Below are 19,175 nucleotides of genomic sequence, written 5' to 3'. Positions count from 1 at the left end.
GACCAGCTCCCTTCACCAGCCCGCACGTGACCGGCGCCGGATCTACGTTTGGCCGCCTCGCCATGGACTCTACGGACATGGATATCCACCGACATGGGTGTCCACTGATCTGGCCATTGCACTACGCGACACGTGCAGCGGCTGCTGGTGCGTGCTCCGGCCCTGGCAAGAATTCCTTTTGTCGCCTCGGGCTGCGCGTTCCTGAAAAAGCAATATCGCGCCGCGAATCATAGTGCATCCCATCTCCACCTCTGCTGTTCATCACCCGTCCGCTGCGGCATGTCTATGGATGACGCCGAGTACACCATGTCGTTGAGCACCAGCGCTCGAGTCAAGGCTGCCATTCAGAGTCGGTCGCTGAGGTGTGCCCTCGACAAGACTAGGCTTCCCTGCTGACTAGCATGCCCACGTCTGCCACTGTGCGGCTGACGTATCTGCTGCAGCCGGCAAGGAAACTTAAAAGCGGTGCTCCCGCCCTCCACCGGACCACAAGACCCTGTCGCGTCCTACCCCCTCCCCATTGACTCTGTGCCACTGCATGCCCGCGAGTGTTGGTGTTCCTAATGTCTAATCCCCGACCGGCTACCTGCTGAAGCTGCACAACGCGCCCTCCCTCCCTCCTCCGTGCCTGTGCCCCCGCCTTTCGCCATGTGGTCCAGGACGAAGACGCAGTCCAAGGCGGGCTTCGACAAGGTCTACAACTGGGTCGACAAGGCGGGCGCCCCCGTCAATCGCTGGACCAACAAGGTCGGCTCCGAGGCCTTCTGGCCCACCACCCTGGACCTCGAGTCGGACAAGGCTGCGAGGATTCTCAAGACCTTCTGCAGTAAGACGACCGCTGGCGCTGCGCCGTGACCAACACTGACTCCACCACCAGAGGAGGGCTTCTACCAAGAAGAAGACCGCCTGTCTGCCGACGGGCCAACGGCAAAGCAGAAAGTGCTGAAGACCATCCCCGCTGAGATTATCAAAAATGCAGTCGGCCTCTGCATCTTCACCACCATGCGTAGCTCTCCCCACACCTCATGCCTGTCAGCCTTTTACTAACTTCACGTCTCCAGGCACCGGCATGTGGGTATCTGGATCGGGTGGGTCAGGTGTTCTCGTCGCCCGCAAAGAAGACGGATCCTGGTCGCCGCCATCCGGCATCCAATTGCAGACCTTGGGCCTAGGCTTCCTCGTCGGCATAGACATCTACGACTGCGTCATCGTCATCAACAGCGCGAAGGCCTTGGAGGGGTTCAAGGCGGTACGATGCACCCTCGGCGGAGAACTCAGTGCAACGGCCGGTCCTGTGGGAATCGGCGGCAGCATCGACATGGAGGTCCACAAACTGCCATCGCCCGTCTACACATACATGAAGTCGCGCGGTTTCTATGCCGGAGTCGAACTTGCTGGCACGGTCGTCATTGAACGCACAGATGAGAACGCGCGATTCTACGGAGAGCCTGTCAGAGCCCAAGAAATCCTGACCGGAAACGTACACCATGCTCCCTTCGAGACAAGAAGACTTCTGGAGACCCTGAGGGCAGCTCAAGGAGACACCGATATCGACGAATCACTCATGCCCAATGAAGCGTCACCAGGAGATTTTGAGATCACGGCTCCAGAAGAGAAAGTCTTTGGTGTGCCAGAGCCTGAGGATCCAGATCCGTTTGGTGTGCTCGCCCTGCAGAACGCTGGCTTGGACATTGTCGAGGCTGGCACGCACAAACGTCCCTCGAGCGAGCAGTTCGAGTTCAAGCCTAGTCCTACTAGTCCGGTATATTCAAACTTCCGGAAAAGCATGGACAACAGGTCGAGCCTGGCTCCCAGCAGACGGTCGAGTTGGCGTATCAGTACAATAAGCAGTGTTCTCGGGGGTCGGTCGTCAACGAGTACCATGGTCGACATGTGCACTCAGACAGATAGCGACCTCGAGCCGTCCTCGCCAGTCAAAACGACGCCGCCTGCATTGCCTCCACGACAGAGTATGACAATACGAACGCCTTCACCTCCTCTGGCAGACATTCCTGAAGCGGCAGCTCAAAGCGCAATGCCCCAGCCTGAGGAAATGAAAGACGGTGTCGTGGAAGAGAAGATCTCGAGCACAACCAGCTCTCCGAGAAATTCGAAGACTTTGGATGATGTGAAGGTTGTCGATGATGACGAGAATGATGAGGACGATGATGAAGATGAAGACGAAGACGACAGCGAAGACGACGACGAAGAGGAGGAGGTAGTTATCCAGGAAGTCCACCAAGCTGCAGCGCCGCAAGCCATCACCCGCGCACGCGTTATCCAAGTTGCGAAGCCTGTTGCCCCTGTGCTACCAGTGAGGAACCCGTTCCGCAACCGGGCTTCGGTCATCTCGCAGGCGTCGAACGGAGATGCCTCAGTCGGTGTCTCGTCGACGACTGAGAAGCGCAGCCCTGTGTCGACACCATCGCTCAAGCATAGCAACTCCACGTCCTCCTTGTCCTCTGTGGAAGACAGTCTTCAGCGCGTGAGCAACAAGCTCCAGCCCAAGTATACAAACGAGGCCGCGCCTGAACAAGCGAGTGAAGAGAAGTTCGAAACCTTCCATTCGCCCCCGATTACGCCAATGCAGCATATTCCAGGAGGGTTCGAGTAAGCAACTGAACATTTCTACGGAAAAGTTGTTTGCCTTCGAATAGCGTCATTTCGCTGGCGCACGACGGCCTGTTCCAATAAGCAGTGTGCCCTGCGCTTTTTGCATTTTCGGTCCAGTCAGAATCAACTAGCCGCACATTCCGTCAAGACGGTGGTTAAGAATACAACATGAGAACCAATACAGCCCGCCCCACTCACTTTGACTTCCATCGCTTTTCAATCAGCAGATACACCGCGCTGAGGAAACTAGTGTCGCAGAACGAAACTAGAGCAAGCAATCTTCGACTGGAGTGCGTTTGCTTACCCCACGGCTTCAGGTCTGGACGCAACTCTCCCGTCACGCGCAGATGTGTACTTCACCACAAGAGGAGAAAGAACGGTTTGGATAGAAGGACCATATTCTTAGTTGCACAGCGCTAAGCGGCACTGATAGTATTCTTTCCGCTTCTTGCTACGAGATGTATTTCCTTACCCCTGTTGTTGATATCCATTTATGAGATTTGGCTTCCAGGACTTGACGTAGTATTCACATGATTTAATGTATACATTTACATGCCCATGGTTAATCACGCTACAAAGACGTTTAATTGAGTGCACCTGATTCGGTGATGGATGCTTAGTTGCAGTAGAGTGGATCGTATGCCAAGGAGCAGCCGTGCCACCCCTGCTAAAATTTCGAGAATTCACCGCGCATCACCAAAACTTTTACAACCATCTGTGCCAAAGTACAACACCCAGCATCCCGTCGCCCTGCCCACCCAACCAATCTCCAAAAAAAAGCCCTCACACACCAACCAACCCACACTATCTCTCCACCCACACACACACACACCCACCACCATGGCGCCCTCACCCTCCCAAAAACCCAAGAAACAAAAGCCCACCCCAACCACAGTCGCAGACTTCACCATCCTCATCCTGACGCTCCCCCCGCTCCCCAGCCTCCCCGCGCAACACCAACACGCAAAGCACTTCCTGTACGCAAAACCGCACGCGCCCAGCGTGCCGACCCCCACGGCGGAAAAAAGCCTCTTCGTCGCAAACGTGCCCGTCGACGCAACGGAGGCCAATCTGCGCGCCCTGTTCGCCGACCACCTTGGTGGGAGTCGTGTTGCGAGCGTGCAGTTCGACTCTGCGGTCCCGGAGGCGACGGCGCATAAGCGGTGGAAGAGCGCTGTGGGGGTGGGGGGGAAGCGGAAGAGAGAGGAGGGGGAGGAGGATGTAGCAGAGGGGGTGGTGGAGGATGAGGATAGTGCGTTACCGCGGGTTTGGAACGGGGAGGTTCGGCGCAGTGGGTGTGGAGCCGTCGTTGAATTTGTGGATAAACGCAGTGCGCGGGGGGCGCTGAAGGAGATGCAGAGAATTGGGAAGGAGGGGAGGGGTGTGCCGTGGATGGCTGGGATGGGGTTGGGTGTTGATCGTACGTCTTATATCTCCCCCTTCCATCATTCACCTTCAATCCACCTTCAATCCACAACTAACAACACAAAAGGCTACACATCCCACACCACCCTCTCCCACCCTTCCCCCCACTCCCTCCAAACTTCAATAAACGCCTACCTCACCCAATTCTCCACCCTCGAACGCTCCCGCGCCAAATCCCGCAAACAAGCCCGCACCCTCCCAGACGAAGACGGCTTCGTAACCGTCGCGCGTGGCGGCCGCGCGGGGCCTGCGCGCATCGAGGACGCGCAGAAGAAAGCCGCTGAGCATGATGAGCGGCGTAGGAATAATGGCGTGGGGGACGACTTTTATAGGTTCCAGAATAGGGAGAAGAGGAAGGAGGCGGAGGGGAGGTTGAGGATGAGGTTTGAGGAGGATAGGCGGAGGGTGGGGGAGATGCGGGGGAGGGGGGGGGTGCGGGTTGAGCGGTAAAGGGGGGGTGGAGGGGGGGTAGGGGGGATGTTGATTGGTGTTGGGATGGATTGGCTTGTGTATGTTGAGTTCATGGGTTCTTTTGATGGGAGGGTTATTGGGGAAGGGCTTTTTTTCTGGTCTTCTCTGCGGACGCAAAAGTCAATCAACTTTTCGTTTTTTGCGAAAATTTATCCCGCTGACGACGGGTAGAAGGAAGGGACTTTGACGTGCATATGACATGATATGATGTGATAGTATTGTATCGAACAAGATTGAACAAGATTGAACCCATCAACACCAAAACACCGATGATGAAAAGATACTCGAAATCAAATGTGCAAAGTAACGCCGTTCCCTTCATATCCTCTTCCGTACACTGTAGTCCTACTTCCTACTTCCTACTTCCAAGCCGCATCCAACACTACACACACGCCCGCGCAGAACGCGCTTCGGACGCTGCTTCTCGATCTTCATCTCGATCTGCATCTCGATGCTCGTCCATAGGCGCTGCACACTCATGAGGCGCTGCACACGCCGCATCTTTCTTCGCCGTCATCCTCGTCACCGGCAAACAATGAACCTTCTCCCAAACCAGCGGCGCCAGTCCTTGCGGAAAAACATCCGACGCCCTCAACGCGCCACACTCCCAGTACATCTGCCTCGTCCCAAGACGCAGCAGTCTCCGACTAAGCAGGCGGTCTTGCAGGGCCCACGCGCGCGTGTCCCATGCGAAGCCCGGGGCTGCTAGGACGGAGTCCGGGATTACTGGGTTGTGGGCGGTTGTGCTGCGGTGTTTGTCGTTGCTACTGTCTTTGTCGTTCGTATGTAGCTGATCGAGCACGAGCGTCAACGCAGCGTTGCGGAACACAGACGCCATGCGCGCGCATTGCACGCGTCTATCTGCCTCGCAATCTTGCATGATGCATAGGCGGTCGTCCCAGATATATCTGTACCCCAAGCGGTGCGCGGCGTGGATGGCGCGGTTGTACGTGCGCGGCAGGGCGGCGCGGGGGAAGTCCTGGTGTTGGGTTTTGAGGAAGTCGCGGCTTAGGGATATGGTATCCGTGGGGTCCCAGACGTGGCTTAGGGCTATGTATGCGGTTTGAGGGGTGAGGGTGGCGCTGTTGATGGCGCGGATGTAGGGGCTGTCCTGTCCAAGGGGGTGGATGTCTACTAGGCGGGTGGGGAGGGCGTCGGTGTTGCTCGCGGTGTCGGGGCGACGGCAGGTGTCGTGCGTGTGGGTGCATGCTTCAAGCCAGTGTTTGGCGTTGTCGAAGGCGTGTTTCCTAAACAAGTGGTTGTCGTCGGGAAATCCTTCTAGCTGCTTGTTGACGTCTGGGGATTCTTCAAGCTCGTCCTGGACGTTCGCGTTTGGTTCAGACAGGTTGCCATCGTTGATGAATACGCCATGGTTGGGTTTGCCAGTGCCATTCAAGTCAACTTGATGCTGGCAATCGATGCCGTGTTCATGGCCAGCCAGTTCTGCCGCAAGGAGCTCTTCGTCCGGTCCCGGGAAGATAGCCTCGTTGTTTGCCCAGTTAAGGCAGCAAGAAGCAGGGGTAAACGTCATGCTCAGCGACGCTGCACTTGGTCGCTCCTCGGGTTCAGCACTCAGCATAGCCTTGACCGTGCGGACTGCGATTTGCTCCTTGGGAGTCGGCGCTTCCAGGAGGAGATCCTCGAGTCCAGCCTGAAGGCCTAACACGTCTTGCCAGTAGCATTTACCCGCACGCTCGCCGAGCCATTTGGCGTTGCGTTGGTCGAGTGCCCAAGTCATCATCTCGAGGAATACACACCCCAGACTCCAGATATCAGCAGCTTCCTTTCGGGGGGTTCCGTTCAGGGCCTCCGGTGCGATGTATTGGCGTGTCAGTGGCTTGGATTGTCCGATGTTCAGCTCATCAGACGAACTGGTGCCGAAGTCACTGAGTACTACGCGAGGGAAGCCTTGGTCGCCCTGCATGACTAGGATGTTCTGAGGCTTGATATCTCCATGTCTAATTGCCGGTCGTTGTTCGTGAAGGTATCGGACTGACGATACGAGACAGCCGCCCATCTTGGCGACCATTCCAGAAAGCTTGGCCGGCTTCAGTACAGTGGGTTGAGCGAGCCATAGCGCGAGATTTGTCTCCGCGACAGGAGAAAGGAGGATCGACATCCTATCACCCATCGAGTACGACCCGAGGAGTCGGATTATGTGGGGATGGCGTAGTTTCTTGAGTACGTTCACCTCCTTCTGCAACTCTTCGATGGCGGATTGGTCGCGGTTCTTCAGTGTTTTTCGACTAAGACGTAAGTTTGTCTCGCGATGTACGACCTCGTCGACCGTACTGAAACCACCTGCGCCGAGTAGTCTGATGCTGAGGAACGAGTGCGCGTCTACTGGGATTGTAGTATTCTGCAACGTCTATTCTAGTGTTAGTATGGATCCGTCAAAAACACTTTTTGAGTGTTGAGCATACCTTGAAACTGTGTTTGAATACGTCCGGACTATGGCGCGTGGTAGCCAACTGCATGTCCTGAGCCGGCGTTAGAAGCGGGCAGATGCCGCATGCGGACGACGTGGCTAGTGAAATTGCATTTAGGGTTACGCCGCTGGGGGAATGCATGGTCTTGGGAGATGAACGTCGTCGTGGTACCTCAATCAAGGTGCCAGAAACATCATCTCGGGCCAAGGTATCTGTACTGTCCGTAGCATCTCCCTCTGACGATACATGCTTCTTTGGTATAGAGGGTGGTACACATGAGCCTGGCTCTCCCGGATCGGGCATCGGTTCCGAGTGTTGCTCGCAATCATGGGTAGGAAGTTCTGATTGAACGAGTCGCTGGTGGTGTTGGGTAGGAAGTACTGGTTTGATGAGTTGCTCTCCGATTGAACACTGATCACCGGTATGGCCGCCCTCGAGTTGTGAAAGCTGGAACTGGAAGAAGCCACCTCCTGAGGCATCGCCGTTGCTGCCGCTACCGCCGCTACCACCATAGTACTTGGAGTCAGGGCTGCCTCCAGAGTTGTTGCCAGGTGGATGATAGGAAGGCTTGCTGCCGTCGAAGCCGTCGTCGCCAGGTCGACTGTCGTCGTCGTTGCTGTCATCGGAATCTTCGTTATCCTCATTGTGGTCGTCTGTCCAGTCGAGCATGCACTTGCCCTGCTTGAAGTGGTCCGCGATGTGGTCGATGCGCTCTTGCCTTGAACTGAACTTGTGTCGACAAAACCCACACCTCCTTGGGAATTCGGTTTCGGAGCAGACGACGCTCGACTCGTCATGGTCATCAGCATTGAGGCCAGGATGGATATTCCTGAAATGCTGCGAGAAGTGGTACTTCCTGAAGCATGGCTTCACATTCTGCACACCCTCGCTCGTACACAAGCTGCAAACCCATGACTTGCATGGGTAGCCCTCTTCCTCGTTCCTCTTCCAGTCGCACTTCCGCCCGTAACGCTTGCCGCACTTCCTCGTGCACTGGTAGATTTTGTTGGGGTCTCTGGTAAGTAATTCGACGTCGTTTGTTGGCGCACAGCGCTTCTTACCACCTCGAAGGGTGGTAGCTGGTGGACTGGTAGTGGTAGTGTCGTGGCTGTGGGTAACCTCTGGAATGGTGGTTACCTCGTGTTGCTGCTGGTGTGGCCCTGACTGTGTTTGCTGGAGGGGATCGGCCTGCAGCGGCTCGTTCCAGAACTGGTCTCGCTGGTTGAGGGCCGTCTGTGACCTATAGGCAGAGTCGGAATTGTGGCCGTCACCCATGCCCTGCTTGATGAGTCGCCCGAACCAGCTTCGGATGGCGGGAGCCGGTTCGCCAGTCAGCTGGCTCAGTGACTCTATATGCTTATCGCTGCAGTGATGTTAGCATTGCTGCGCCCAGTTAAAGCATATATCTTTGCCAACTGTTGATGCCCTCCAGTACGTCGAAAGAACAGACAGACATGATATATTTGCAGCTTTGACGGACACATAACAACAGCAACATCTTGACATATGAAGGATAGAGCATAGTGTATACATCAAGGGGGACGACACTTACCTGGGCAAGACCGCGTACTTGTTGAACCACATGGTACATACATCGGCAGCCTCATCCGAAAGACCCATCTCCATGGAGGAGGCTGGCGTAGGTTGAGTATCAAACGTCCAGCTTGAGGTAGTCGCCGTCGAAGACTGTAACGGAGAGATGGTAGTGTACTCTCCGAGAGATTCATGGCGCTTGGCCACAGGGAAGTCGTGCATATCGAGTTGCAAAGACCTCTTGCCCAGGGCAGAACCGAGCTGTGAGTGCGGGTAAACAGAGTCGAACGACTGCGCAGGTGTCAGGGGCATGAACGTGTTTAGTGAGTCGAACGTATTCGGGGCGAGCTGGTCGTCCCAGGCCGTCGTCGCCAAAGAGTTTCCTAGAGTGTTGTCCATGATTTGTGGCAGGTAGGTCTGCTCCTGGGACAACGATAACATTGCCGGGTTGAATGTGTCAGTGCAGAAAGACCCGGTGTCGATACCCTCGTCGCCGAAGAAGAAAGAAGTCGAAGTATCACCCTCGACAGGTTTCGAAGCTGGCTGTTGGTGAAGTTGCGGAATGGCGAATGTTGTGCCGAAATCCATGTTGGACATGTCGAAAGCGAAACCAGCGCCCTGTGATGCCATCTCACCCTGATATGTTTGTGTAAAATTAAGGGCGTGTTGTGATTCCCTTTGGAACGTAAGCCACGTTCTACCTTTCCTTTCTGAGAAACTATACCTGTATGCGGTTGTCGAAGTTGCTAATGCGACACGTCTGGCCACGTTCGGATGGTTTGAACAGTAGTCGGTCGTGGTTGTTGGTCAGCAATGAGGGCGGAGGTTCGCGTAGGAACTCCCAAAAAGTGAGTGAATATGATGAAGAATGACTCTGAACGCCTGAGGCCGGGCTTGGTCGTACTTTTAGGTCAGATTATTGGAGTCATATTTCATCTTGCTGAAGGGTGGCCACAGCGCAGCGCAGCAGGGGCTTGGACCGGTGAGATGTTTAGCGAGAAACGGCTGACCTCACACAGCCACACTGTGGGTGATCAGATACGCAATGCGATGCGATATCTGGAGGAAGCAGAGAATGCATCACAACTAAACCAGACATTATCTTCTAGGACAAAGTCCAAGTTGAGAGAGTGTATCGAGAAATTTATTCAGATTCAAAATGCACACATCGTGTTCACGACTTCGAAGTTTCAGCGTTCCAAAGTTGTCGAAGGCACCGCCCGCGCTATACCAGAAAGGTCGGACTCCGCCCTTTCTTTTAAGCCTATGACACGACAGGGTCGTGAAGATCATTTCGTGTATCATTTCGTAACTTCATACCACTGTTAACCCACCTTTGCAGTCAAAAGCATTCTTGCTGGGGTTCGACGCCAAAGTCATCTATGCATAACATCGCTCGATGCGATGGAGGACCGAGACAATATGATACCCTAACGCCAAAAAACACAAACAACGTCCTCTAAGCGTCACTCTTGACAACAGCCTCGGTGCCACTGATTTGAACTGGCTCAGACTGCGTCTCTTCGACTGTTTTCAGAGATTTGGCTGGTGCAGGGTTGAGAATTCTTGCGGCGTCAATGAGACCCGCATTTGGGTTGAGCACGAGTCCAAAGCCCGGCAGGTCCAGTTGCGACACGTCGAGGTAGCCCTTGGTGGGGATGGGTTCGTTTATAAACAGGTTGCCAAAGACTGGGAGAACAGACTTGCCGTCAGGCGAGTTCGCGAGGTACTCTTGGAAAGGAGAGTTGGCCTGGCTAACGACGAAGTGGTAACTAGGGTAGGTTGTCAGAATATGTTCTGCAGATCATGTTAAAGCTCCCGCTTACCTGTATGGGCCCGAAGCGTGAGGCACAACCGGGATGTCGTACGCGCTCGCCATCGCGGAAATCTTCAGTAGCTCTGTGAGTCCTCCACACCACATAATGTCCGGCTGGATGATGTCCAGGTTGCGGCCCTCGATGAGTTTCCGGAAGCCATATCGCGAGTATTCGTGTTCGCCGGTTGTGAACTTCATGCAGGGATGCGCTCGCTTGATCTGCTCGAAGCCATCGGTATCATCCCTGAGCGCGTTAGTGCTTGATTCTTTCTACACGGTAAACTGAAAACTTACGGGCTCAAGCACTCCTCCCACCAATTCAGGTTCAGATGCTCTGTGGCTTTAACGACCTCAATGGTATAAGGTACATTGAGTGACATGTAGCAATCCACCATGAGGGGAAAGTCCGGCCCAACGCTCTCGCGGTGCTTGGTGAGGAACTCGACATTCTTCTTCAAGCCCTCATGGCCTTCACCAGGCCCGTATGGAAGAGGCACCTTGGCGCCGAAGAAGCCCATCTCTTTCGCCGCAGCTGGCTCTGGGCCAGTGCAGTAAAAGTTGAGACGCTCCCGCGTTGCTCCACCAATCATCTTGTATACCGGCTCATTTCGAATCTTGCCGAGGAGATCCCAGATGGCGAGATCGATGACGGAGATGACGGCGACCGGGAGTCCCTTGCGACCGTAGAACATAGAAGCACGGTACATCTGCTCGAAGAGATGGTTCGTATCTCTTGGATCTGGAAGCATGTTAGGCTGGTCATGTTGTATGCATTGCGCCTATAGAGGCAATCACTTTAGTGACTTACCTTGACCGACCAAAAAACGCTCGAAATGCTCTGCTACAAGCCAGCATGCAGGCGGGCCTCCAAAGCCAGTCGCAAAGCCCTTGGTCCCATCCGAGGCCTCGAGCTCCACGCAGAAAGATCCCAAGACATTGATACCCCAGCTGGTTCTCGACTTTCTGTATGTTTCGTACTGGCTCATTGGCGTTGAAATCTTGCTGTCAATCAGCCAATGACCGCCGTGTACATTGTGGTAGTCGCCGCCAGATCCTAGTTGCAATCTTAGCATGCATGAATACGGAGTGACTGTACATTTTCCACCAACCTGGTCCTTGTGTAAGGAAAGTCTTCACATGCTTGATTGTGGGGAACGAGCGCGCAGCGCCAGAATCTCCAGTGGTAGACATGATGAATAGAACAAACGAATATAAGAGGAAAAGAATCAGGTAAAGTACGAAGAGGAGGGGTAAGGCGTGAATAGAGGACAATGCGGGCGCTGTTATAGACTGAGAGCGAATCGGGTCAAAAGTGACCAAAGGCAGGTCTCGGTCGATCTCGCTAGTGAGACAGCCCGAATTCCCGACAGCACTTTAGTGGAGTGTATCGGTCCATTAGTCGCAATTAGATGAATGATACACGCATGTGATCAGCTTGGTCAGCGGGACGCACGAATCGGACGCGATGGAAAGCGGGCAGCCGGGTAACAGCCTCCCCACAAAGTTCATCTAAAGGACGTGTGTGCTTGCAGATACACCGATCGGCCGACACTCAACCGTTACCTTTCGCTAACAATGGATGCAACTGACAGCCACGCGGCACTTCATAACACAAGTCCCAATGGCGATACTAAGCACTCGCATAACTCTCCCGAGGATGACCACGACAACTGGACCGAGCCAGAGTCGGATGACGCGAATCGAAGCCAGAGCACGTCTAACAAACGCAAACGCCTGAGCGTGTCGTGTGAAACGTCTGTCGCAACTGCCTTTTCGTGTCGCTTTCAAGACTGACAGCAGCGCAGGTGCAAGCAGCGCAAGGTCAAGTGTGATCGCGGACACCCTAGCTGCGGATGGTGTCTGAAAAATCATTCTGGATGCGTGAGTAGCTCATCGCGCTGGACCCTGAGAGTAAGTAGACTGGACTGACAGCGTGCAGGTCTATCTGCCTCGTAAGAAGCCGGGACTGCGCGCAGGATATGGGCGCGAATTGGAGGCGCGTTTGGGTGAGTTCGGTTCATTTCCACATGTTCAATTGCCCGACGCATGTTCGCAAGTCAGCATTCGATGATTTTCACAGGGTGGTGTTGACGCGACTCGCGACGTGAGGATGCAACCACGTGCTTCATTACCTCCATCGCACACTCAAGGCGAAATCCTCATTGCCAAATTGCAAGAGGATACGATATTGAGAAGTCACGTAGCTAACCACTACATGCACAGACAAGCTCGAATCACTACTCGGTCAGCAGCAGTCCCAGATCAACCAGCTGTCCAGCCGTCAAATCGCACATTCTGGTCCTTCCCCACAAGAAGTCGTCGCCGCCTTTAGAAGCCCGCCCATCATCCAGACACCCCATGTGCCGCGACCAGAGACAGCACTCTTCATCTCAAAGCCTACCCCATCATTCCCGTCCCAAAGTGCGATCCAGAATAACTTTGGCAATGGCATGACAGACCACAGGTCTGCGCCTTCAGTCACCGGAAACGGATATCCTGGGCGGTCCGAGGATGCATATACCCCATTCAGCCATGACCAATTTACTCCCTCCATCTCCCGGGCTTTAGGCCAAGCGGACGTCGACTTCCCACCATATGATCTCTTGTATGGTCTAGTCGATCTGTTTTTCAAGCACATATACCCCTGGTGTCCGATCCTTCATCGACAAACAACTCTCAATTCCCTCTTCGGCGACTCGAGTTTAGATGAAGCGGACAAGGTGATTTTGCACGCGGTCGTAGCCACAGCCCTCAAATTCTCAACAGACCATCGACTTACGGCCGAAAACAGAGCGCGTTATCATCAAAACTCCAGGGAGAAGGTCTTGCTGTATGGGATAGATCACAGCTCTGTAAAATCTCTACAAGCACTGGTAATACTCGCGCTCGATGTCGTGGGTTGCTCGAACGGGCCTCCTGGCTGGAATTTACTAGCTCTCATAACCCGTTCAGTAGTGCAACTAGGGCTCTCCATGGAAACGTACTCCCCGATGGTCGCTCCTCCTCAGTTATCCATATACACTCTACGAGCCATAGTACTACCCGAACCTAAGGACTGGATAGAAGAAGAAAGTCGCAGAAGGCTATTCTGGATGATCTACGTTCTCGATCGCTATGCCACTGTTGCTACTGCGTTTGAGTTTGCACTGGATGAGAGTGAAATCGACCGACGCCTGCCGTGCCGCGATGAAATCTTCGCCCGAAACATGCCAGTTGAGACACGCTGGTTCAATACTTCAACACGATCCGACTACAGCATGAACAGGCCAGAAAACCTAGGCTCATTCTCCTACTACGTGGAGATATTGGGGATTCTGACTCGGATTCACAAGTTCCTCAAGAAGCCAGTCGATATCACATCCCTGTCAGATGTCGAAAAGTGGCAAAGCCAATATAGAGAGTTGGACCATACCATCGAGCAGTGGAAGTACAACCTCCCAGCTGAGTTCGGTAATGCGGCAAGGGTGCTTGCAAAATCAGGGTTGAATCACAATGTCAACAGTGGTCTGGTCATGTTGCATGCAGCTTTTCATACGTAAGTTTGTTTGGAAGCAGTTTTGCAGCAGTTGCTAACTCTAGAAGGACCATCATTCGTCTCCATTCCTCAGCAGCCTATCCGACTCATCGCTCGCCAATCTTCACGCCATCGTTCAGCGCAAGTCAGAGATGTCTAAGTGCAGTCGAAGCAATTGTCTCTCTATGCGCATGTATACGAGACAACAACTTGTTGCCCAAACTTGGACCGCCTTTTGCCTTCTCTCTCTGGGTAGCTGCTCGTGTACTACTAGTTCACGGCTCGACAATTGACCATCGGGTTGACACATCTATCAACCTCCTAGTCAGCACCCTCCGAGACATGGGCCAATACTGGGAAGTAGGCACCCGCTATGCAAATCTGCTATCTCGCGTCCTATCAGAGTATCAGGAATCGCAGCAGACCCCCACCGGTCTAAATGGAGAACGCGTGACGCCATCCACAGTCAAGATTCTAGCTGACATGCGTCGGTGCGCGTTCGATCTCGACTTCCTCATCTCTCGACAGCCAAAATCAAATACCACTACTCATAGGATACCTTCCGTCACGCCTGGCCGTACTCCAGGGCCGAACGAGCTGGAGTATCTCGATGTGTTCGACTTCTTCAACATGCCTCGATTACCGGTATCCATCGACGGTATGACGACATATCCTGCGACTGATGGGAACATGCAGTTGCCGGAAGGCGGATATGGCAACGAGTCGAACATCACAAATTACATGGTTGACGCAAGTTCAGACTGGTTCATAAAAGGATCGGCATAGGAGAGCAGCTGTACAATTACATAAGAGACTAATAAAAAACTTTCATGACCCTATTCACGCGTGTATTGCGTAGCCTGCCATACTTATTGGATTGTTTGATAGAAGAATCGCAAGACACATCATCGAAAGTTCATCACTCTGGTGACAGCTTTCAAGTATAACAGCTGGAAGTAGACTGCGTGTTTTTTCTTAGGAAAACACAAATCACAACTTCGGGGATAAATGCTACAAACAAAGCAGGTCAGACATATGCATGGAGTATACAACTTGGCGTGTAGTCGTTCAACTATTGCAAGACTTCACTACAGTTTGCTTTCTTGAATCATTATCGAATAGCGCACCTTGCAACGCTACAAATCTCAGAGTCTGTAGAATACGGTACTGCAAGAGTAGATGTTGTAATTCGCTGAGGAACTCATGGCCGTATTCCGTGTTCTTACATTGCTCTGGACGGGGAGCTACACTATTCCGATCTCGGAGCCGGGCCCCGCTAAGATACCAACCATCGTTATCCTCGCGAACTTGCACAAGTCAACTTGTACAATACAGAGTAGCGCCGGTGAGTTGTTTTCCATCTTCCATGCAGTTATCCCTCTAGACTACAATGTAAGTTTTAGTTCGTATCTTAGAACATACGATAGTGCGCACTTTTCCGTCGGAAAGAGTGTCGGGCTCTCGGTCAATGCAATGTATTGCGATAAGGACAATGTGGAAGAATCACGTTTCTGGTTATATAAACACTATCAAGTTTTGTTTGTTACATCGTTGCTATTGTTCGAGGTCTACGACAGGCGATCTTTACTCTCGCGGAATTTCCATTTTGAATCTTTTCTCACAGAACCTCCAGTATCTCCATTATATCTCCTCTTCATCTCATCTCCACTGAGAAACCGCCCATAATGGCTTCCTCCACTCCTGATCCAAAACACATAACCATCCTCGGCGCCGGCGTCATCGGCCTAACAACCTCCCTGGTCCTGTCCTCCACCTACCCCTCGGCCCACATAACCGTCCTGGCAACCCACTTCCCCGGCGACCGCTCGTTGCATTACTGCTCACCATGGGCGGGTGCAAACTGGTGTTCTTTTGCGCACGACAATGGGCCGCTGGAAGCCTACGACGCTACGACGTTCCAGCGGTTTGGGGCGCTCATCGACGGCCAGCCGGTTTTTGGCTGCCGGGCTGTGAATAGCGGGGAGGGTAATGAATTGGGATTAGGACGCATGGGTATGTGGGCTGTGTTTGATGCGGAGATTGGAGAGACGGGGATCTTGACCGAGGAGACGGGAGAGGTATGGTATGATGCGTTGGTTGGAGGGTTGAAGCCGCTCAGCGTAGAGCAATTGCCAAAGGACGCCGTATTTGGGGTGGAGTTCCCGACTACGTTCAGGATTAATACACAGGTTTATTTGACTTGGTATGTCTTCCCTTCTTTTCCCTTGCCCATAACTAAAGCGGTGGTGGAAGGATAAAGGATATGCATACTGACGCAGTATAGGCTTCAAGGCCAAGCGTTGAGCCGCGGCATACAATTCGTTCGTAGGACTTTCACGTCTGTTGCCGACGTCCTCGCCGACTGCCCCGAGACAACACTTCTAGTCAACTGCACGGGTTTGGGCTCGCTCCATCTCACCGATGTCCAAGACAAGAATCTGTACCCCACGCGCGGGCAGACGTTCCTTGTTGCCGAGCCTAAGATGCCGATTGAAAGAATGTACGAATTTGATAGGGACAAGTAGACTCGATCCTCATTCCTTTCTTCTCGTCCCCTTCTTCCTCCTCTAACACTAACGTCGCCAGGTATCTCCGCTCACCCGCTCGTGTCGATCCCACAACAACCTACATATTCCCACGCCCTCTCGGCGGCGGCGTGATCCTCGGCGGGAGCCGGGGCGACAACGATTGGAGTGGAGAATGGGACGAAGAGCTCGGCCAAGATATCCTCCGTCGATGCTGTGCACTGTGTCCCGAGTTGGGCAAGCCGGAGGACCTACAAGTGATTGCCCAGAATATTGGCTTGAGACGTAAGTACCACCATCTACCTATCTACGGGCAATTCTCCCCGAATAGTGCGTCTACAGCGTTCTGAGTTGACGGATGATGTGTAGCTTCGAGGAAAGGCGGGCCGAGAATCGAGGCGGAGAGGGGCACGTGGAAGGTACCGGTTGTGCATTGCTATGGTCATGCTGGGGCTGGGTATCAGTCGTCATGGGGCACGGCAGAGCGCGTGTTGGAGCTGGTACAGCAGACCTTGAGCATGAGTTCTAAGCTTTGAAGCAAGATGTATCACTCTTGGGGGGTCTTGCTGGTTGGAACAAACAGCGTGGGCTTGGAAAACATGTGTAGGCAATTCTTGGTGTCTGATATCGAGGAAATTGGAGTTCTGGCTTTGAGGTTTGCTACAATCCTCAGTCTCCATCTTTGCAATCGAGTTTATAGAGGGAACAGAAATGGTTACTCTCCACACAGCGAAATGAAGCGCAAATATCCCAGTGCGAGAGTGATATTCGAGGGACTATGAGATACCATAAAATATGTCCATCGAAAAGCATCGGTTCATAGTTTGTACTCCCTTGTTGTCGAAGTACAAAGGGAGGCCATTTCTGTGAAGCGACCGAACCTCATAACTCTTGTGGAAAGAGCGAGAGCCAGTCTCATCATCACTTGAGGAGATACTGGAAACTAAGGTGCAACGAGATCTTGCAACAGCTTGACAGTTAGATCTAACAACAGTGTAATCGTCTTATGCCTTGGTTCCTACCGATGAACAATAACCCCAAGCCCCAAGCCTTCCCCACCCCCCTTGACCCTCCCCTCAACAACCCGCTCCGCAACCCTCACCTCACAACACACCTCATCAAAGCAATGCATGCCGTCCAAAAACCGCAGCAGCGGCAGCCCCTCCTCGCGCTCGCGCTCGCGCTGCATCCCAGCCGGCGCACCAAACGCCTCGCTCCCGTCACGCGGCTCCTCGTCGAGCCTTGGACCCAGTGTAGCCGTCGACGCAACGCTCGGCCTATGCAGCGAGAAGCTCGGATGGTGCGCATGCGCCGCGGCAACGGGGGGAACGAGAGTATTCCTACGCGCTGGGGCCAGCACGTCGGCGTCTTTTATCGATGTGGCGACGCTGGTGGGGGGCGCGGGGGGCATACCGGCACTGATGGTTGCGATGCCGTACTTGTGCACGCGGTAGAGGAAGCCTTTTATTATGCCGAAGGTTATCAGGCGCCGTATGTCGATGCCGCAGAGGAGGGGTAGGGACTGTAGGACCCAGGTTTTGAGCGGAAGGCCTTGGCGCAACGAGGTGTAGAGGGTTATGAGTGTGAGGTGGGAGATGGACGGGTCGGAGGGGGAGGTGGTGGAGTCGTTGTTGTCAGCGTTGAGGGACTCTGCGGTGGGGGGCGAGCGCGCGTTGTCCTTTTCCTTGTCTTTGTCCACTGCTGGCTTGGGGGCAGAATCTGTGTGTAGTTGCGGCACACGGACGTAGCGCAGACACTCCTCTTTCATGTCGGCGTCGTTGACGAAGCTGCTGATTTCCGCCGTTGGCGCGTAGATGGCGCTGAAGCTGAAGATGTCGAGGAGCACGAGGCAGCCATAGTAGACTAGGTGCTGGATTGCGCGGCGAGTCAGGGAGAGGTCTGTGTCGGCGAGTTGGGCTATGTGTGCGACGGCGTTGATGCCGTTGATGTAGGGGAGAATGCGGTTGAGGGTTAGGTCAGAGGAGATTGGGGTTTGCAGGCTGGAGAGCGAGATGGTGAGGAGGGGAACTTGATGGGCGAGGATGGGGGGTGGAGGGGGACGTGTAGGGAAGAGCTTGAGGTTGATGGTGTTGGAGTCGTCTGGACAACTATTAATATGGACGTAAACAAGGGAGAGAGCACAGACTTACCAATGGGTATCATACACTCTGCGTAGTTGTTCAAATCCTCCAGCACCATCTCACACAGGGCGTGTACCTTACTCCCACCCCCGACCCCAAACCCCACTTCATCTAACCCTCCTCCTACTCCCAATCCTCCACTTAGACACCCATCATCTTCCCACTCGTCATCCTCCTCGCGGCTCAAAAACCCACCCTGCTCCTCCAACCCCCTCAACAGCTTCCCCAACTTCCTCACCACCTCCCCATAGCACGCCCAATCCTTCTCATTCTCGCCGATAACAACCGCAAAGTTAAAGATGAATTCGTTGCGACTGTACTTGCCCTCCCGTATGCACACAGGGTAGCCAATAACGCGGTTGTGGTTGACGCAGAAAGTGAGCAGGCGGTCGCAGAACTGCTGAGTGGGGATGAGATACGAGGTCACTGAGGAGAAGGAGAAGAGGGGGATGGAGAGTGCCGAGGGTGAAGTTGAGGGCGTTATGGCACCAGCGGGGACTTGGTGGAGGACGCGTGAGCCTGGGTGGAGGTAAGCCTGCAGCACGTGGTGTTTGCCGCGTGCGAATTACCTTTTTCATGGTGGAAGCGCGTGTAGAAGATTGCCTTGATTGTGCGCGTCGGCATTGAACGGGTTTATGGAGTGGATGGTTGAAATTACTGCGGACTACATGTTGAGTGTAAGGTTCAACGTTCGCGACGTGGGGGAGC

The 19,175-nt window shown here is 53.9% G+C and overlaps 8 protein-coding genes across 8 annotated transcripts; 5 read left to right on the top strand and 3 right to left on the bottom strand.

Moving 5' to 3' along the window:
• Window positions 1–279: 279 nt before the first annotated feature.
• P153DRAFT_386922 (DUF500-domain-containing protein) lies at window positions 280–2,614 on the top strand (the record flags this gene model as incomplete). The annotated part of the gene is made up of 5 exons (XM_033670586.1): window positions 280–362; window positions 444–550; window positions 596–826; window positions 878–1,006; window positions 1,062–2,614. The coding sequence occupies 5 exons, from the start codon at window positions 280–282 to the stop codon at window positions 2,612–2,614; spliced, it is 2,103 nt and encodes a 700-aa protein (XP_033522334.1).
• A 717-nt stretch (window positions 2,615–3,331) lies between these two features.
• P153DRAFT_342940 (uncharacterized protein) lies at window positions 3,332–4,488 on the top strand (the record flags this gene model as incomplete). The annotated part of the gene is made up of 2 exons (XM_033665987.1): window positions 3,332–4,033; window positions 4,106–4,488. Exons 1-2 carry the CDS (start codon window positions 3,454–3,456, stop codon window positions 4,486–4,488), a joined length of 963 nt encoding a protein of 320 aa, XP_033522333.1. The 5' UTR covers window positions 3,332–3,453.
• Window positions 4,489–4,697: 209 nt separating this feature from the next.
• On the bottom strand, window positions 4,698–9,424 carry P153DRAFT_367866 (uncharacterized protein). Its single transcript, XM_033668374.1, has 4 exons — window positions 9,196–9,424; window positions 8,491–9,147; window positions 6,933–8,301; window positions 4,698–6,877 (listed from the first exon to the last, which is right to left on the bottom strand). The coding sequence occupies exons 2-4, from the start codon at window positions 9,099–9,101 to the stop codon at window positions 4,892–4,894; spliced, it is 3,966 nt and encodes a 1,321-aa protein (XP_033522332.1). The 5' UTR covers window positions 9,102–9,147; window positions 9,196–9,424; the 3' UTR covers window positions 4,698–4,891.
• Window positions 9,240–10,161, top strand: P153DRAFT_44368 (uncharacterized protein). Its single transcript, XM_033673203.1, has one exon. It carries the CDS (start codon window positions 9,330–9,332, stop codon window positions 9,798–9,800), a length of 471 nt encoding a protein of 156 aa, XP_033522331.1. The 5' UTR covers window positions 9,240–9,329; the 3' UTR covers window positions 9,801–10,161.
• Window positions 9,664–11,515, bottom strand: P153DRAFT_367864 (enolase C-terminal domain-like protein). The gene is made up of 5 exons (XM_033668373.1): window positions 11,397–11,515; window positions 11,096–11,341; window positions 10,582–11,026; window positions 10,298–10,531; window positions 9,664–10,243 (listed from the first exon to the last, which is right to left on the bottom strand). The coding sequence occupies exons 1-5, from the start codon at window positions 11,476–11,478 to the stop codon at window positions 9,931–9,933; spliced, it is 1,320 nt and encodes a 439-aa protein (XP_033522330.1). The 5' UTR covers window positions 11,479–11,515; the 3' UTR covers window positions 9,664–9,930.
• A 283-nt stretch (window positions 11,516–11,798) lies between these two features.
• Window positions 11,799–14,638, top strand: P153DRAFT_397831 (C6 transcription factor-like protein). The gene is made up of 5 exons (XM_033671590.1): window positions 11,799–12,041; window positions 12,093–12,168; window positions 12,227–12,293; window positions 12,511–13,822; window positions 13,870–14,638. The coding sequence occupies exons 1-5, from the start codon at window positions 11,863–11,865 to the stop codon at window positions 14,585–14,587; spliced, it is 2,352 nt and encodes a 783-aa protein (XP_033522329.1). The 5' UTR covers window positions 11,799–11,862; the 3' UTR covers window positions 14,588–14,638.
• An 838-nt stretch (window positions 14,639–15,476) lies between these two features.
• Window positions 15,477–17,085, top strand: P153DRAFT_367861 (D-amino-acid oxidase-like protein). Its single transcript, XM_033668372.1, has 4 exons — window positions 15,477–16,004; window positions 16,086–16,301; window positions 16,388–16,611; window positions 16,696–17,085. The coding sequence occupies exons 1-4, from the start codon at window positions 15,487–15,489 to the stop codon at window positions 16,860–16,862; spliced, it is 1,125 nt and encodes a 374-aa protein (XP_033522328.1). The 5' UTR covers window positions 15,477–15,486; the 3' UTR covers window positions 16,863–17,085.
• On the bottom strand, window positions 17,066–19,138 carry P153DRAFT_342925 (NPR2-domain-containing protein). Its single transcript, XM_033665986.1, has 3 exons — window positions 19,037–19,138; window positions 18,477–18,986; window positions 17,066–18,426 (listed from the first exon to the last, which is right to left on the bottom strand). Exons 1-3 carry the CDS (start codon window positions 19,089–19,091, stop codon window positions 17,345–17,347), a joined length of 1,647 nt encoding a protein of 548 aa, XP_033522327.1. The 5' UTR covers window positions 19,092–19,138; the 3' UTR covers window positions 17,066–17,344.
• Between the last annotated feature and the right edge of the window lie 37 nt (window positions 19,139–19,175).

Source organism: Dothidotthia symphoricarpi (genome assembly GCF_010015815.1).
Source record: "Dothidotthia symphoricarpi CBS 119687 unplaced genomic scaffold P153scaffold_13, whole genome shotgun sequence".
Classification (NCBI taxonomy): domain Eukaryota; kingdom Fungi; phylum Ascomycota; class Dothideomycetes; order Pleosporales; family Dothidotthiaceae; genus Dothidotthia; species Dothidotthia symphoricarpi.
Note: the sequence above shows the minus strand (reverse complement) of the source record. Positions and strands in the feature narration are given on the sequence as shown.

Excerpts from the sequence above, each read along its gene's own strand:
- P153DRAFT_367866 (XM_033668374.1), bottom strand. The coding sequence starts at position 9,101 with ATGGCATCACAGGGCGCTGGTTTCGCTTTCGACATGTCCAACATGGAT. Across the intron at positions 8,302-8,490 it reads AAGTACGCGGTCTTGCCCAG|CGATAAGCATATAGAGTCAC; the intron begins GTAAGTGTCGTC and ends ACATCACTGCAG. Across the intron at positions 6,878-6,932 it reads TATTCAAACACAGTTTCAAG|ACGTTGCAGAATACTACAAT; the intron begins GTATGCTCAACA and ends ACACTAGAATAG.
- P153DRAFT_44368 (XM_033673203.1), top strand. The coding sequence starts at position 9,330 with ATGATGAAGAATGACTCTGAACGCCTGAGGCCGGGCTTGGTCGTACTT.
- P153DRAFT_367864 (XM_033668373.1), bottom strand. The coding sequence starts at position 11,478 with ATGTCTACCACTGGAGATTCTGGCGCTGCGCGCTCGTTCCCCACAATC. Across the intron at positions 11,342-11,396 it reads TTTCCTTACACAAGGACCAG|GATCTGGCGGCGACTACCAC; the intron begins GTTGGTGGAAAA and ends GATTGCAACTAG. Across the intron at positions 10,244-10,297 it reads CACGCTTCGGGCCCATACAG|TTACCACTTCGTCGTTAGCC; the intron begins GTAAGCGGGAGC and ends AACCTACCCTAG.
- P153DRAFT_397831 (XM_033671590.1), top strand. The coding sequence starts at position 11,863 with ATGGATGCAACTGACAGCCACGCGGCACTTCATAACACAAGTCCCAAT. Across the intron at positions 12,042-12,092 it reads CTGAGCGTGTCGTGTGAAAC|GTGCAAGCAGCGCAAGGTCA; the intron begins GTCTGTCGCAAC and ends ACAGCAGCGCAG. Across the intron at positions 13,823-13,869 it reads TTGCATGCAGCTTTTCATAC|GACCATCATTCGTCTCCATT; the intron begins GTAAGTTTGTTT and ends TAACTCTAGAAG.
- P153DRAFT_367861 (XM_033668372.1), top strand. The coding sequence starts at position 15,487 with ATGGCTTCCTCCACTCCTGATCCAAAACACATAACCATCCTCGGCGCC. Across the intron at positions 16,302-16,387 it reads AAGATGCCGATTGAAAGAAT|GTATCTCCGCTCACCCGCTC; the intron begins GTACGAATTTGA and ends TAACGTCGCCAG. Across the intron at positions 16,612-16,695 it reads CCAGAATATTGGCTTGAGAC|CTTCGAGGAAAGGCGGGCCG; the intron begins GTAAGTACCACC and ends GATGATGTGTAG.
- P153DRAFT_342925 (XM_033665986.1), bottom strand. The coding sequence starts at position 19,091 with ATGCCGACGCGCACAATCAAGGCAATCTTCTACACGCGCTTCCACCAT. Across the intron at positions 18,987-19,036 it reads GCGCTTCCACCATGAAAAAG|GCTCACGCGTCCTCCACCAA; the intron begins GTAATTCGCACG and ends ACCTCCACCCAG. Across the intron at positions 18,427-18,476 it reads AGAGTGTATGATACCCATTG|ACGACTCCAACACCATCAAC; the intron begins GTAAGTCTGTGC and ends ATAGTTGTCCAG.